Below are 17961 nucleotides of genomic sequence, written 5' to 3' on the forward strand. Positions count from 1 at the left end.
AAGGTAAACTGAGTTCCTATTTTGCCTGGACTTGTTCTGAGCACCCAGCTGCAGCACCCAGCCAGCCAAAGGCATCTCTGGGGTGAAAAACGCCACAGCTGCCGCCTTTGGTCCAGCAGCGAGGCCAGACGAAGCCAGGCAGGACACTCCCCGAAACATCCGGGGTTTAATATTTAATATTCTGCTGAAGCTAAAGACTTGCATCTTAAGTAAGAACCATGGACAAATCCAAACACAATGCTGCATTTCATGCTTTCCTAATAGATTAGGCTCAATTTAAGTCAGCAGTGAGCCCGGGCAGCCAAGAGGGCAAACCACATCCTGGGTTGCATCAAGCACAGCATAACCAGTCAGTCAAAAGGGATGATTATCCTGCTGTATTTAGCATTGGAGCGGCCTCACCTTAAGTATTGTGTGCAATTCTGGGCCCCACCATTTAAGAAGGATGTGAAGGTCCTTGAATGGGTCTAGAGAAGGGCAACACAGCTAGTGAAAGGGCTGGAATGAATGTTCTATGAGGAGCAGCTGAGGACACTGGGTTTGTTTAGTTTGGAGAAAAGGAGGCTGAGGAGTGACCTCATTGCTCTCTACAGTTTCCTGAGGAGGGGAAGTGGAGAGGGAGGTGCTGAGCTCTTCTCCCTGGTATCCACTGACAGGATGTGTGGGAATGGTTCAAAGTTGCACCAGGGGAGGTTTAGATGACATTAGGAAGCATTTCTTTACCCAGAGTGTGGTCAAACAGTGGAACAGGCTTTTCCCAGAGAGGTGGTTGATGTCCCAAACCCATCAGTGTTTAAGAGGTACTTGGATGATGCCCTTACTTAATACTATGCTTTAACTTTTAGTCAGCCCTGAATTGACCAGGGTGTTGGACTAGGTGATTGTTGTAGGTCCCTTTCAACTGAAATCTATTCTATTCCATTCTATTCTAAACCAGTAGATTACATAAAACTCTTGTTTAACACACTACACTGTTTTCTCCCTGTTATAAGGAAGATATTAGTCTGTACCACAAATTCTCAAAATAAGAGCACTTGGAAACTCAATTTCCAAAAAATGAGAAGTGAACACTCTGAACTCATTTACATTAAATACATTTTAAATAGTCTACTATTTTACAAACTTCTGAACTGCATGCAACTCATAGCCTAATCAAATATCTACAGATATCAACTGAAGTCAATTTAGTCAAATATGGGAAATATTATATTAAATCGGGTCAAAGTTTCATTTAAATGCAAATATTCAGTACCTGAAATTTCAAAGGACAGTTTGAGAAACCCTGAAACCGATATAACTTCTGTAAGGCAGTCATGGAAGTATGATTTTTGATCTTTATACACTTCATCTACCTTGATCATTCATGCTTTTTATGGTTTTCACCTCTCTAAATAGTTCAATACTTCCCATACTTATTTACCTGGAAATTCTTTTACTCATTCCAGCCTATAGTTTTATCATTTTCTTTATACATTTGATATAAGATGATCAAAACTAGCTGTATCCTAAATGAGAATACCATAAATATGAAATAGTATCTATCTTCTATACTATTTCTTCATGCAGCCTAATATTTGCTTTGCGTTTGCAAATACAGAATTATTTCAGATGATCACTCTGTAGGTGCTTTGCTTTTTTGGATCCAAATTTCTTCTGCCATTCATATATCAATTGACCTAATTTAGTTTACTTTTTCAGAAGTATTCAATCATCTTTAATGTTGACCACAGAATAATTTTGCATTTCCTAAAAAATCCCACCCATAAAATGTATTCCTTTTCCTATAGACTGGTAAAGCAGCTGCTTCCAACATTCATAGAATTCAAAGATACTAGGGATTCTTGATTCCCATTATTCTTCAATCATCACTTATGTAGTCATTTATTATCTGTCCTCTACCTCTGAAAGAAATTTTGGACACAACAGTACTCTCAAGAAACCAAAAGAATATACACCACCATCACAGTTAAGCACGTATTTGTCACTGAAAAATTAATATATTAGTTATACAATTATTTTGGTTACATGTGACATGTCTGTCAAATCTGGTGAACTGTAAGAGTTAAGACAATACAAATGCTGAATTGTTGACACTTTTCCTTAATGTGATCAGAAATTATTACCTAGCAAAACATCTGCCAATTGCCTAACCACCATTTTGATCTTTGTGCATATAGATATCATAATAGAGTGGAAGTCATTCCCGTTGGTTTAACAAAGGTACTGTATAACTCCAAGAAAAAGAAAGCACATGTAGGATTTACTATTGTTGAAAGGAAAGTTCTGACATATATCATCATTTTGCAACAAGGAGGCAACCCCTCCCCCTCTTCCCCCCCCCCCATATCTATATAGCTTCACCTGACGTAGACGTTTATTTGATGTCCCTGGACTGTTTTTCCTTAAACTGCAAAACATCTGCAGAGCCTTCATCCAGTCCTAAAAGATAAAGGCACAAAACAGTGTAACAAAAAGTCAGATACGGCTTCTTGCAATAGAACTGACATATCAAAAAGTATCTGAAGTTGTTTCTTTAGCTTAAAAAGAACCAACTTGTATACAACTCAGAGTATGAAACTTTAAATAGTAAAGCAAAATTCATCTATTTCTCAGTAAATCTAAAAAGACGTTTGCAAATTTGAGTTTCTCCTTTTAGAAATATCAAGCATTACTAATGGATATACAGAGACCTTTATCAATTTTCCAGATTAGTCACACTTAATTAAATAAAAAATGGTATATAAAATGAAGCAAGACTTGATTGCTTCTGAGAAAATAACAGATAAGTCAAACTGTTCTGATCGTTATCTCCTCTATTTTTATATGCAGTTGTATTTACTCTGTGTGCTTCAAACAAAAAACAAAGCAGCATTAACAGAAAAACACTGAAAAGTATAACCTTCACCCCCATTCTCTCTGCTCATAAATGCATAAAGCAGAGTAGATACTTGGGAAGGTGGAAGATATGCTATAGCCTCACTTCTCCTGTTTTCACATCCCACACTGTCAAATTTTGTAAATTCTCATGAAGCACAAAATTTAGGCTTTGACTAACATTTATAAAGGTGTAGGTCAAAGATCTGCTAGCTACTCTCAAAGTGCAATTTAATAATTTTTAAAATACAGCTACATTAAATATTGCAGCTATTCTCAAGTAAACTACTTTGGGAGTGAAGTTTAAGCTTTCAAAACATTCCATAAAACAAGGAACTGTCAACTATGCATCAGATTTTTATTAGCTTGCTTTCTTATTCAAATAAGAAAAAGCAAATAAAGAACCATAAAACTTACTAAACACTCTAAATTAATCTAAATGTTTCCTAGATAGTCATCTTTATTCTCCCTTTTAACAGAAAAATCTATACCCTTAAACATCACAGTTTACAGCAGCAAGTATGAACAGTGCACCATAGTATGCACAATGACACTAGTTGTCATGACGCCAACATATATCATGTATATGAGGCTAACACTACATTACATTACATTGACCTAATGGTTTGTACAAACCTCAGACAACGTGCAATCCATTGGACAGCTGCTTTGATATTTACCACATTATATGAAAACCATACAATTTTCCTTAATATGACAACAAAACTATTCTTCTGTGAAATGTTACAAAGTACAGACAGCTGTAACTTCTGAGAACATAAGCATCAGTAAAACATCTGACTTACCTGAACCAGAATCATTTTATAAAAGAAATCCCAGTATTCTGTATAAATGCAGTGAACATCTTAAGTGTTAAGCAAATCTAAACCAAAAGCAGATTATACCAAATGTTCAGAAAACAGGACAGGACATTCTGCATGTCCTGACAGGATATTCTGCCTACTACACATTCTTAAATAAAATCAAATGCATAGCTTGACTTCTGACACAAAATGTCTGTTTCAGAGCTCTGGAATACCAAAACAACTTGATGAATAAGAACATCATCACATCTTCCATATGCTCTCTTATTAGTGAGTCACTTTTAGAGATTTAAACTCCATTCCTACACTTCTTAATCAGCAAACATTAACTGTTAAGAGAGCTAATAACTAAACGATACCAATATAAAACACTAAAACACCTTTATTTTATGCAAGATCAGGGCCTAAGACAGGACAAATAACTGTTAATGGTTCGACAGATTTTGATTGGTGGGCATACCTCCTTTGCATTTTAGTTCTTATCGGGAATGTGCTCTTGAAGCAAAACTCCCACTTAGCATGCTCTGGTTCATTATTTGGAAGAGTGCTGGAAAGCAAACTTTTTTTTTTTCATTGAACTACTCCAAAATATATTCTCCAGAAATATCTAATTGAAACTAATGGAAGTTCAGTCCATGGGACCAGACTAGAACTTCTCCAAAGTAGAATCCCTAAAGCATAGGTAATGTAAGTGCTGGATTATCATCACCAGCTATATCCCTTACAGATCTGCTATTACTGCATGGAAATATTTGCTAATGTAGACATAGCCACCATACATTGTACACTTGCTTTCTATTAGAGAAGGATAATATTATTAAATACTACAAAACAAAAAATTGCTTTTAAAATTATATTTATCAACAAAAGCTCTCACCTGCACTTGTTCTTGAGTTTCTCCTGCAAAGTAAAAGATGTAATGGTCTTCACTGAAGTGCTGAACTACTATCTGAAAACAGTTTGGCCTTAAAATCAAACAAAACAAAAATGTCAGAAAAAAACCCAACAAGAAATATCTCTACATGCTTCAAAAGTGCATTTTGGTTGGAATTAACAATGCAATTTCAAGAAAACTGCACTATAGTTCAACTAGTTTGTTTCAGAATATTTAAGAAACTTGGAACAATTTGTATTGAATATACATATACACTGACTTACACTTGAGGCAAAATGCATCTGATAGCATTATCAAGTCTTTTATGAGGGCTATTTACCACAAACATTTTAAATGATGCACAGGTTCAGCATTACACCCCAAGCACTTAATCATGCCTTATGGATTTGTTGTTTTAGGAGTTCAGAAAACTATATTAACATAAGGAGTTCTTTATCTGAATGTGTTCCACAGCTCTCACAACCAATTAAATGTGTACTGGATCATGTGTCATAGAAACTTTTAAAGCTTTGAAATGTGAGTATAACATCTTCTCCATTTTATGTATGTACACTCATTTGTCAAGAAATTTAAAAAATATTTTGTACTGTTACATTAAAAGTTGCACACTACAAGTACACTGAGTCTTCCACATTACCTTCAAGGTGATTTGGCTCTCCCAAACACAGTTACATGAAGGATCTTACTTCATTTGCATATGATATTTCAGTCTTCCCTTCCCCCCATCCATTGTTTAGGTAAATACTGGCATGGCATTTTCTGGCCATGCACACAGGAGGATTGAGGAGGGGGGCAAAAAGTAGCTGGGTCAGGGGCTACTCATGACATGCAAAGCTACAGCTCTCACTGTACTACTGAGAAAAAGGGAAAGATATTTTAAGTAGGTGGTAAAAATAAGAGGAATTTTGTCTCAACTACAGTTCTTCATCAACAGTTTTCCCAAGCAGGTGCAACCATACATCTTTTACCCACAGCTTCTGTGTTACTTATTATCTGAATATATTTTAAGTCACAGTACAGCGTTTCTTAGAAGCTGCTCAACAGTCACCATTAACTAAAACACTCCTTGTTTAGTCTCCACCAAAGTTTTGTGTATAATTGCCAACTTTCACGAGGAATATTTCAGTATTTTTTTAAATGGTACCCTCATATCTATGGCTCCTCATTGCAATAGTTGCGCAGATCTTTCAAAATGATTGCAACATGTCTAAAAATCAGATGCTACAAGAACACCAGATCTTTGCAGCTTAAGAAATACCACTAATTTTAAACATCTATCGTCACATTATCTATGTGAAAAGACTTTAGGTTGATGAAATGCCCTTAATAAATATTAAGATGCATGGAATAACCAGAGCTGCTGTTTAATGTGTTTTTCCATCTGTTATGAAAAAATAACATTTGCAGGAGTAAATGCATCTTTTTCTTCTATATCACACAGGACTACATATTTTTTTTATAATTAACAATGAAAAAAGTGTGATCTCTTTCATCTTAGTTACCAATGATATCAGGAAGTAGTTTGATTCTCAATGTCTTTGCCAACAATCAAATCACTTGCAGTTGACATATTTAGTACAGTAAATGAAACTGTGAAAATGCTCTCTTCCAAAAATAATTTTAAAAATGTTTGCTTATATGAACTAACTTGCTCCTCTAACATTGGTTGGTTTAATCTGATTCTTACTGATTCCTAAACAGAAAACCATTGACACATTATCTACTTAATTTAGCGTTCTAATACCTATCAACAAATGAATGTAGATCTTTCGGAACGGACAAAATTCTTGATCTTATCAATTCTTGGTTCAATCGGATTAAAACACTCAATACAGTTGCTTCACAATCTTTTTAATACATGTAGAACAATTAATACACAATATTGAAAAATGACAGTGCAAAAGGCCAAATCATTATCACATGATATTACATGAGAAAAATCTTAAATTCCAAAATTTCTTACTAGAAGCTGTTTATGAACAGCTACTAGCAATCAAGCTGCCATGGCTTAAGTTTCCATTAATCAGTTAAATTTGTTTACATATGTTCTTGCAATCTACACCAACTATGGAATAAAATGCAGTATGAAACAAGAGTCACAATACTTGCATTTCACAATCAGCAAAAGCTAAAAAAACCCTAAAACAACAACCAACCAAAAAAACCCCACACATGGACAGTAACCAGGGCTCAGGTGTCACAACCCAAGTTTATTGTGCCAGGCCAACTTGTTCATTAGTGACGAATTGTTTGTATCTTGTATATGCCTCAAGCTAGTAGTTAGCTGTCCTGCTGTATGTACAAGAATTAAAAGCCAGTGCCCTACCTGCCAAATAAACTGTCGTGTACTCCATAGACCGAACACACACTAAGGTCTATTAATCCTTTAGGTTTTGTGGCTCGTTTTTCACTTTCAAAATAAATAAGCTGGGCATCATTTCCCTCCAATATAAAGTACAAGTTTTTCCATCTCTTCCCTTTACCTGTAAGGAAAGTACAATATTGTTTTAAAGAAAATGTAAATTCGATAAATGAAGAAAAAAGAGAGCAGTAAAGTTTTTGCCAAAATACAAACAGAAGAACAACATACAGTTAATTATGCTTAAGTAATAATATCAGTATAAATAATAATTTTTTTCAGCATGTAGCTAAAACTAGACCCTCTTCACAGATTAAAGTACAATTTTAGATGGTTCACTGTGCCGGTTTTGCATTGGAGCCACCCACGGAAGTGATTTTTCTGAGAGGAGCTGTTAATAGCTCCTTCTGTGCCTAGCAAAAGCAATAGCTGGCTAGCTCTGAGAACTGACAACCTGTTAAAGCATTAAGAAAGCTAGATCTGCTTCTGTGAGATTCACATTTTAAAACTAACAAGCCCGGGAAAAGCTCTCTTGCTTCCAGCTTTTGAAGGGAGAAGTTCTTCCCCCCCCCCCCCAGGCCCGGTGGCTGGGCGGGGGAAGAGAGGACGTGAGGCCTCGGCCGAAGCCAGGCCAGGCCCGGCCCGGCCCCAGTGGCTGCCGGGAAGGGAAGAGAAGGCCATCCGCCCCAGCGTACTGCAGCTGAGCCCTAGCCTAGTTGCTGAGATCCCAACCACGCCCCCCTCCTTCAGCGCGGCCTGAAATAAATCACCTAAGTGCTTCAGCCACAGCGTAGCAGAGACCACATGACCACCTGCAGGCCTGGGTGAGATATTAACTCTTTCACTGCACGGATGAAACTTGCAAAACATCGATCCTCTCTCAAGTGGAAGAAAAGAAAAGAGTGAAGACACATAGAAGACAACATGAGGTACTGAGGTCAGTAAAGAAGTCAAATTCCAGATGGGAGGAGAATGAGGAGATGCCTTAGTTTTGGGCTGAAATCCTCTTGTAAGGCTATGGAGAAGAATATAATTGATACATCAGACTCTTTTACCCTGTAACTCATTAAATGCATTGGGGGGATGTAGCATTCTAACCACAGCCATGAACAGAGGCACTAGTGTTGAAATAAGCAGATGTTGCAGTAGCTGTGATCAAATGAGAAGTTCGAACAGAGAGAAATGAGAGAGATGAGAAACCTTGCCTCAGGAATAGAAGAAGACCTGTTCCCAGAGATAGATGAAGAGACCTTTTGCTTTTATGCTAGAACAGCTTATCCTTAAAAATGGCACCCCAATAAATTGACATGGCCCAGGAACGCAGCTGTGGGATGGCTGCAAGAGATGGCAGGGACTTCACAAATGCAGATTCCCAGGTGGCTGCTATTCGTGGAAATTAAAAACCATGAGAGAACTCTTTCTTGTGGAGAAGTCTCCATGGCATAGCAAGAGAGACTCCTCTCCCTGAGTGAACTGAATAATGACTATTTTAGAGTTGTTAAACTGACTGAAAATACCAGGTTTTGTTTCTTTACGTTATCAGGGGAAAGGAAAGAGGAGTTGGGGGGGAGAAAAAGTGTTTTAAAGGTTTATTCTGATTTCTTTTTTTTTTATTTATTTTAGTTCTGTTAATAAAGTTTTCTTTATACCTTTTAAAGTTTCAGCCTGCTCTGCTCCTCCTCCTAAATCCTTATTTCATAGCAGAAAATGAGTAAATAATTTTATTGGCTGCATTGGCATTGGGCCAGCACTAAACTCATAACATTATTTGGTGCATTGGCCAGGAAATCTAAATTGGTGAACCAAAACCATTACACAAAATTGGTGTTTCTGCCTGGTTTTGAACTGAAACTGCTACAGTCACTAAACATTTTCATTAATCTCAACAGGATTAAACAAGTGTGTGTGAACTCTGTTCTTATCAGTGAGAAGACTGCATCTATATTTTGCAAATAATGTATGGTACTGTAAACAATCTCATTTATTATGGCTATTTTAAGTAAGAAACAGAGTTCTCTTTACATGATAAATTTATTTCTAAACTCTTACCGACTGATCAGCATAACAAATTGCATCACAATATCTTAAAATGACTAAAAACCAGAAATGGGAATACAGTATATGCAAATCTGGATCAGAACCATGCCCCAATAATACATATAAAAAAAATTTAACCATTAAAAAAAAAAAGTTAAAAAAAAAAGCTAATACCCAGAGATTTATATGTTGAGGTTTGTTGGAAGACAAATTAGATGTGCCAGTAAAATGTGGATTTAGCCATTGACTAAAACAACAAAAAAAAATCACTCATTGTTTAATGTTCACTGAATAAAACTGATAAGGTTCTGAACTAATTCATACATAAAGCACAGTACTTTTTGAAAAAACATTCAGCCTTAATTTTCAACTTGATCATCATAGATCCACCACAGCCTGTCATAAACAACCTTTTGCTCACTTCAATTTTGCCTCTGCTAGTACCACTACTACACAAAATTTGCACACATACCTGCATTTTTTAGAAAAAAAATACATTTTATAAAATCAAACAGAACTCACTTTTTTTTAGAAGATATCCTTTTTTGACAATATTTTTATAAAAAGCATCCTTTGTTTTGCGACGAATTGTATTGTAGATTTCTTTTCCATCGACTGTATCATTAAACACTTGTTCTTGATGCTGGTAAACGAGGAAGAAATCAACATTTTTTTAAGCTCAGAAATCACTGTGAAACAATTGCATACTATGCAGCTGCAACCAAACTTTTATTGAATCCTACTAATTCCTTATTCTCTCATGTATCTTAACAAACCAATATAATTTAATACAATACATTTGGCAGAAATGTAATATAACTATTTCTTGTGGAATGATTAGGCCACAATTATAATATGAGAAGAAAAACTAGGTTTAAATACAGACTAATTTTCAAAAAGTAACATCTGTATTTATGTTTTTTAATACTAAATAGCTTTCAGCAATTTATGCAAAATTTACACAAATCTTTAAAGGTTCTTTAACATCTGTCTTCTACCACGGATTTTGAGACTGAGTAATTAAGGATAAACTCTGAACCAACAAGAATGGTATAGATCACAATAAAAACTGAATTATTAACACACAGCTAATGCACAGTTCCTCACTAATCTTATTAGCACTCATATCCTAAATTACTATCATTCTAACAAAAAGCAATAGGAGAAAGTAGAAACAGGACATTGAAAAAGGATAAATTCACATATAAAATGAAGATCTGGAAATAATGTTACCCAGCTAGAATGGCCAAAAGCCAAGCCAAGTTTGACCTTACCAAGTCAGCTGATCAGCAAAAGTTCTTTAGCCATAAGAAAACATGAAAAGCAAGACTATCAGGCAGAGAACAGTATCAAGATGAAGTGATATGCACTAGCTCCATACTAAATACTTTACTTTTCTCTCCTCTATTCCATAAGAATAATGGTTTTAAACAACATGACAAAGGCAAGATGAAAAACATTTCAGTAATAGGAATTACAGGGCTGACAATAGAAGCAATATCCAAGTTTATACTAACTCGGTATAATCTCCATAACATATCTATGAAAAAAATAACATAAAAAACAAGACATCTAGTGAAAAATGTTTTAAAGTAAATTTCAAAATTAGAAACAGGAAGTCTACTAGATTGAAGCAACAGCATGCAAGACTTGTGGGGTTTTTTTCTTCACAAACAGAGCATGACAGTATGTGGTAATTACATCACCAATATCTTTTTTTTTTTTAACAAAGGAAAGTCACAAATATATCTTAATAACTTAAAATAATTTGATGCAGTCTCACATGGAAAATTAGTCAACACAGAGAAAGTTATTTATACAGGAACCATAATTGGATAGACAAAGTGCCAAAAGGAAGATGATCGTCATAATCCAAAAAGAATGATAGAGGGCAAGGAAAGTTATTGGGTGAAGCTTTTCAAGGATCAGTCTCTGAATTCAAGTTTCCTCACATTTGTCTCAAACACATTGAAGAGCATGAGCTAATAGAAGCAGAAAACTGGGAAGCATTGATGACAAGTCAGCAGAAAAAACCCCAAGCAGTCCGAATAATAAGGTATAAGTCTACTAATACAAGATAAAATTTGCTCTTGTTGATACTTACCAATAGCAAACAATATAATACAATGTGGGTATGGTAATGACACAGATAACGTTCTAAGATATGACACAGATAACCTTCTGCAATCTGGTAAACACTCTCACAGAAAAAAGGAATTACTAATGACATTGAGCTGTTCTGGTTCATTACATTCAAGAAACACAAACTCACACTGGAATATGGTGCTAGTAGGGCAGCTACAAGAATCTTACAAAAAGACAAAACCAGATTTTGGTATGCTCATCTTAGTGAGCTGACTAAAGAATAATACAAAGGAATGCCCTTGAATTAATATAATAGCTCTAACAAAGGGGTAACTATTTAGGTTAGAAATTAAAAACAAATTTCTAACCATCAAAACAGGAAAGTTGAAGAATAGATAGGGAGAAAGGATAAAAATATACTTTTGAACTAGTTATAACTTTAGGAAAAACTAGACAATATAGTTTGTTTATTATCAGTGGTCTCTTAGGATGAATTTATGCTACAGGGCAACAGTGTTCTTGAACACACCCTGTAATCCTGGCCCCTTGATCATCTCTGAAGATTTTCTGTTCATATAGATTTTTTTGAGGGAAGAAAGATATTAGACACAGAAGAATAGAGAGCAGCCTAGTTCAGGGACCAGAGTTAGGGACACAAGATGGAGCATTTACACCCCAGAGCACAGACAAAGCTAATAACTTCTGTTTATTACAAGCCAATAGATAAACTAATGCATATGAAAATAAAATAAAAGAAACATAAACTCAAAACAAAAATTCAGGAGGGAATGATGTTGTTTAACTACAATGGATACCTCTGCAGTAATTCAGTTCCTATATCATAAATATTTGAGGACTAAGTCAATACCTTCAATTACAAGCGCTCAGAGATGAAGTTTTACCTGCATTGGAACAGGATCTTTAAGGTAATATCCTTCAACAATCTGTTCTTTTCTATAATGTTCAATGATCTCTGCAATACTGTTCAAATAAGAAAAATAATATTTAAAATGTTAAATCAATTAGTTTTTCCTCTCTATGAGACATGCAGTCACACTACATTTCCTCACAGATTTATAATAAAAATCAAGTGTTAAACATCATAATCTCATTTGCAGCAATGACAATCTACTAATAAATACATTGAAGTCAAGAAAAATCACAGAACTGTATTTATTTATTCTAAACATCACAGAATATTTTCAATCAGTTGTTGAAAATGCATGTATTGAGTATGTCTGGGATGGAGTTAACTTTCCCCACAGCAGTCCTCACAGTACTGTGCTCTGTATTTTTAGCTAGAAAGAGGTTGATAAACAACCAGTTTTGGCTACTGCTGAGCAGTGCTCCCACAGCATCAAGGTTGTCTCTCCAACCCCATTCCTCAAAAGCCAATAGGCTGGGGGTGGGCAAGAGCTTGGGAGGGGACATAGCCAGGAGAGCTGACCCAGCCTGACCAAAGGGATATCCCATACTGTATGACGTGCTCAGTAATAAAAGCTAAGAGAAGGGGAGAGGGGGGAGGGCATTCATTATTAAGGCATTTGTCTTCCAAAGCAACCACTATGCATACTGAGGCCCTACTTCCCAGCAAGTATCTGAACATCACTTGCTCATGGGAAGAAGAGAAAAAAAATTCTTGTTTTTCCTTTGCTTCCCTGTGCAGCCTTTACATTTCTTTGTTAAACTGCCTTTTTCTTGACCCACAAGTTTTTTACCCTATTTTTCTCCCAGTCCCACTGAGGGGGCTGGGGGCCGAGAAGGGGTCTTGGTGGGCACATGGCAACCAGACAAGGTCAACCTACCTCAATGCCAAATGAGTACACTACCTTTTCCACATTCAAGTAACACATGTGCATTTCTCAGCTCTCCAAACAGGCTGAAAATTGCTATTTTATTGGTAATAATTTTCAAAGTCCTAGAGTAACTAAGAAAGGGGAATGGAAGATATTTCAAACTGTTGAAATCAAGTTTTTTTTTGGAAGATGAGAATGGGAAATCAAAAAAAGTTTTGTAACATGGACTATACAGATTGTACGTCAAATCACTGAACCATCGTGTTAAATTAAACACCCAGTCAGCAACATGTTTCTATGGGTAAGCTTACATTTTAATTACCAAAGTCAGGTTTAAATTCTATTTTGAAGGATCAGGAAAGAAGTAGTGACAGACACAATCTAAAATTCAATATATCTTTGAATTGCTCTTATTTTTGTAGTTATTGAAAGTTACATTGTAATAAAGAGAAGTTAACATCAACACAGATGAAGCAGTCATATATGAAATATAAACCTGAAGATAAGAAGGTAATTCAGAAGAGAACAAAAACAGACATTATGTGTTTTCTCATTTCATATAAACTGTTAGCTGTGTGTGCAAATGTAATCAAGGAGGCACGCATGCTAGATCTTTGGCCTATTACAATTGGATAAAATTTTATTGAAAGGAAAAATATAGGATACTATAAAAATTATCATAAAAACAATTATAAAATACATGTAACTAAATCAATATAAAGACATCTATTTGGTTTGTCTCAATTTCATTCTTCTAAAGCTATGAACTAGTGTATACGCATTAAGCTAAAAATGTTCACAGGAAGATTAGTTATTTTTTCAAGTTTGTAATGACTTGAATTTTTCAATATTACTAAACCCCAAATAAATTTAAATTTTTATTGATATGCAACATGCATATGCCATTTTCACCATGAAAATTTAAGCTTTACTACACTGTATAAAATAATCACTCACTGTATTTTGCATGTTGAACAGCTATTGCCAATATGAGGGCAATCAATAATAAAGTAGCTTTATACAATTTCTTTAGCCCTCTTCTCCCCCACACACTCAACTCAGATGGTCATTATCTATTGTCACCACTGAAGCAGTCCAAATGACTGAACAAACCAAACATTACAAACAGAAAGATACTACATATAATCAAATACACTTGAGAATGAATTATCAAGTCATCCAAGTTATATAACGTAAAATACAAAGCATGAGATGGAACAGACCACAAAAAGAATCAAGGTGACAGGAAAATAGGATTTATAAAAATTTTCAGCATCTGATATCAACAAAATCCTACTTACACAAAATACATCAAGAAAGGTATAAATAAGTATGAATTTATAAAAAGGAATGGTTAAACTTGCTTTGATATGGAGAAATAAATGTGAGTCTCAATACTACACTACAGTTACATTAGTAATTGTAAAATGTTTAGCATAGTTTATTAGGCTGCCCAGATCCTAGCTACATGGATAATTTTAAAAGTATCTCATCATATTAAGTAGTATCAGTCTTTTAATACTTAATGGGTGAATTAAGGGTTATTCCAACAGCTGATGATAAGGATGTTAGAACAGAACAGCATTTTACTCTGATAAGGACAATAGAACAGAACAGAACAGCCTTGGAGAAATAGATAAAGGATGTAACTTAGGCAAACAAAAGTCATGCAAAATGCAAGCAGGATGCCAGCTCAGCTCTGCAAGGCTGACAAAGCAGAAGTTATGCAAAACAACAATATTGCGCTTACTCTAAAGCAGGGCTCAAGGAACAGCCACCTAAAAAAGGACACCAGATGTTGAAGACTACTGAAGAAGCATATAAGGACTTCTGATAAGGGGTGTGACTATGTAAAATAAAGCCAAGGAAGTGGGGATAGCTAATTAATATGTAATGCATGTACATCAAGTAAGCAGGGATAGCTAATGAATATTTAATCAGTGTGTATGATAAAAACTCTGTTCACTTGATGCTCAGGGCACTTGATTAGAGTGACCAGCATGCTGCAATAAAGAATGCCTACTTTCTAATACTCAAAACTGTGTTAGAAAGTTTCTATCTGGCCAATTTTGGAATCACTGACATTTCAAATAGTGAATACAGAAAACAGAACACTACATCATTAAATTATAAGGAAAAAGACATGAACATGTTAATACGTGTTAAGCCCATATTGTTCAGCCTATCAAAACATGGATTAATATATCAGTTAAAATAAAAAAGTCTTCCAACAACTCCAGTCATCATCTAGTCTGAAAATTGTCTCATCTCTCAAATTAAAGATAATTTGAAAGCTTGTTCAATCTATAACTGTTAGGTCAATATTTCTTATGTTCTACTTTGACATGGAATCAACAGATACACCACTGTGTGCTGCTGTCCCCCTTCTAAATTTTTCAAGTTTTTGGAAAACTCTCTCTTAGGAAGGTGAGATTTCAGAAAGAAAACAGAATGAGAGGACAAAGTGGCATGAGATATGCCTATCCTACTCCACCTTCTAAAATCCGAAGTGAAACTTTAAAATTGTCACCTTACATTCAAATATCATTTTACTTCCCAGGTAGTTAGCATATCCAGACATGGGACTGGAAGTTTCACAACCTGTATAAGCAATACTACATTTCTGCCTATACTCCAAAAGCAAGCACAGGTAGCATTTTCCTTAGTCTTCCCAGTAAGAGGGAGAGGCTTTAGAATAAACAGGTGAACTCAAGACATCTGGATCCAGGACTGGTGCCTCTACCAGAATATTGCTTTTTATAACCATGGAAAGTCTGAGACACAAGGTATGCTGGGACCTGACATGATCCATCTGTCCTGACAGGGGAAACGCTTCCTTGTTCATAAACTCACAGGACTGATTGAGAGGGCTTTAAACTACAATCAGTGTAGGAAGGGGACACCAACAGGAGAGCTGAAGGTAAGCCAAGTGTTGTCATGGTATCACCTGAGGGTGGCAATGCTAATGGAGTGCTGGAATGATGGGCTACAGGCTATTCAGGAGGGATAGGCAGAGCAGGCAAGGTGGATGAGTTGCACTGTATGTAAGGGAGAGATGTGACTGTACAGTACTTACAGTTAACATTAATGTGGCTGAGAGACTCTGGGTGAGGATTTGGGGGATGGAAAACAGCAGCTGTCAGAGTAGGTGTCTGCTATCCATCTCCCAGCCAGGATGATAGCACTGATGAGTTATTCTACAGGCAATTAGGAGAAATCTCTGGATCAGTAGCCCTTATCCTTATGGGAGTTTTCTACTTCTCTGACATCAACTGGGGATATCATATTGCTGTGACAATTAACTCTAGGAAATTCCTAAAGTTTGTAGGAGATAACTTCTTGTGACAGGTACTCAGTGAGCCAACTAGGAAAGATGTCATCCTAGACTTATTGTTTGCAAACAGAGAAGGACTCGTGAGATACGATGGTAGGTGGCTGTCATGGCCACAGTGATCATGAAATGGTTGAGTTTAAATATTTCAGTGTAATGAGAAAAAAGGACAGCAGAGTTTCTACCCTGGACTTCAAGAGAGAAAACTTTAGGCTATTCAGATTGCTACTTAGCAGTGTCCCCTGGGAATCTGCTTTTGAGGGCTTAGGGGTCTATGAGTACTGGTTGGTCTTTAAGAACCACCTTTTAAAAGCACAGGAATAGGCAATTCCAGTGTCACAAGTCAAGCAAATGGGACAGAAGACCAGCTTGGCTGAACAGGGAAGTCCTTGTCAAGCTCAGAGGGAAAAAAATTTTAGGATCTCTGGAACTGAGGTCAGGCTTCACAGAAAAATTACAGAGCCCTTGTTTCCATATGAAGGGAGAAGACATCGAAGGCCAAAGCTCAACTAGCGTGTAAACTCTGTCTGGAGAGTAGCCCTGCAGAAAGGGATCTGGGGGTGCTCATTGACAACAGGCTCAATCGAAGGCAGCAGTGAGCCCCGGCAGCCGAGAGGGTAAACCACACCTTGGGGTGCATCAAGCACAGCATAACCAGCCAGTTAAAAGAGGTGACTATCCCTCCATATTTAGCATTGGAGCAGCCTCACCTTGAGTATTGTGTGCAGTTCTGGGCCCCACCATTTAAGAAGGATGTCAAGGTCCTTGAATGCGTCTAGAGAAGAACAACAAAACTGGTGAAAGGGCTGGAATGAATGTCCTATGAGGAGCGGTTGAGGACACTGGGTTTGTTTAGTTTGGAGAAAAGGAGGCTGAAGGGTGACCTCATTGCTCTCTACAATTTCCTGAGGAGGGGAAGTGGAGAGGGAGGTGCTGAGCTCTTCTCCCTGTGATCCAGTGACAGAACATGTGGGAATGGTTCAAAGTTGTGCCAGGGCAGGTTGCGACTTGACATTAGGAAGCATTTCTTTATCCAGAATGTGGTCAAACAGTGGAACAGGCTTTTCCCAGAGAGGTAGTTGATGTCCCATGCCTGTCTGAGGACAATGCCCTTAGTAATATGCTTTAACTTTTGGTCAGTCCAGGACTAGATAATCGTTGTAGGTCCCTTCCAACTGGAACAAATAAACAAAAAAATCCAACCAACCCCACTCACCCAAAAAAAAAACCCCAATTCCAAAACCTACCCCAAAGCAAAAAACTAAACCAAAAAAACCCACACCCTCCTGTAACAAAACCACATCATAAACAAAAACAAACAAAAGAAACCCAACTGTAAAACATGGAAGCTATTCACAGAACAGCTGAGGTTGCAAGGGACATCCAAGATCACCTAGTTCAAGTCCCCATTTCAAAGAAGGTATAACAGATTTCTTAGAATCTTGTTCAGCAATGTTCTGAATATCTTTAAAGATGGAGACTCTACAAGCTCTTAAGCTATTCCCTTCCAGTGTTTGATCACCATCACACTGGCCACCACTACTAAGAGTTTCTCTCTCTCTTCTTTGCTCCCTCCCTATCAGGAATTTATACAGAATAATAAGATTCCCCACCACCACCTTCTCTTCTCAAAGCTGAACAGTCACAGCTCTCTCCACTTGTCCTCAAACGACAGATACTCTAATCCATCATCTTCATGGCCCTTTTCTAGAAGTCTACAACACCTGGACTCAGTATTCTCAAGCAGTCTCCCATCCAGT

General features: G+C 36.6%; 1 protein-coding gene across 2 annotated transcripts in view; it reads right to left on the bottom strand.

Annotated features, from left to right (window-relative positions):
* The window catches only part of LOC129133612 (ras GTPase-activating protein 1-like), a 128601-nt gene that overhangs the window by 48560 nt on the left and 62080 nt on the right, over positions 1 to 17961 (bottom strand). For both annotated transcript variants that reach the window (XM_054653253.2, XM_054653252.2), the window contains 5 exons: positions 11977 to 12055; positions 9512 to 9632; positions 6920 to 7076; positions 4576 to 4663; positions 2362 to 2439 (listed from right to left, as the gene is read on the bottom strand). In XM_054653253.2, the coding sequence (XP_054509228.1) occupies positions 2362 to 2439; positions 4576 to 4663; positions 6920 to 7076; positions 9512 to 9632; positions 11977 to 12055 (523 nt within the window). The remainder of the gene's footprint in view (positions 1 to 2361; positions 2440 to 4575; positions 4664 to 6919; positions 7077 to 9511; positions 9633 to 11976; positions 12056 to 17961) is intronic.

This window comes from Agelaius phoeniceus, chromosome W (assembly GCF_051311805.1).
Source record: "Agelaius phoeniceus isolate bAgePho1 chromosome W, bAgePho1.hap1, whole genome shotgun sequence".
NCBI classification, from domain to species: Eukaryota; Metazoa; Chordata; class Aves; order Passeriformes; family Icteridae; genus Agelaius; species Agelaius phoeniceus.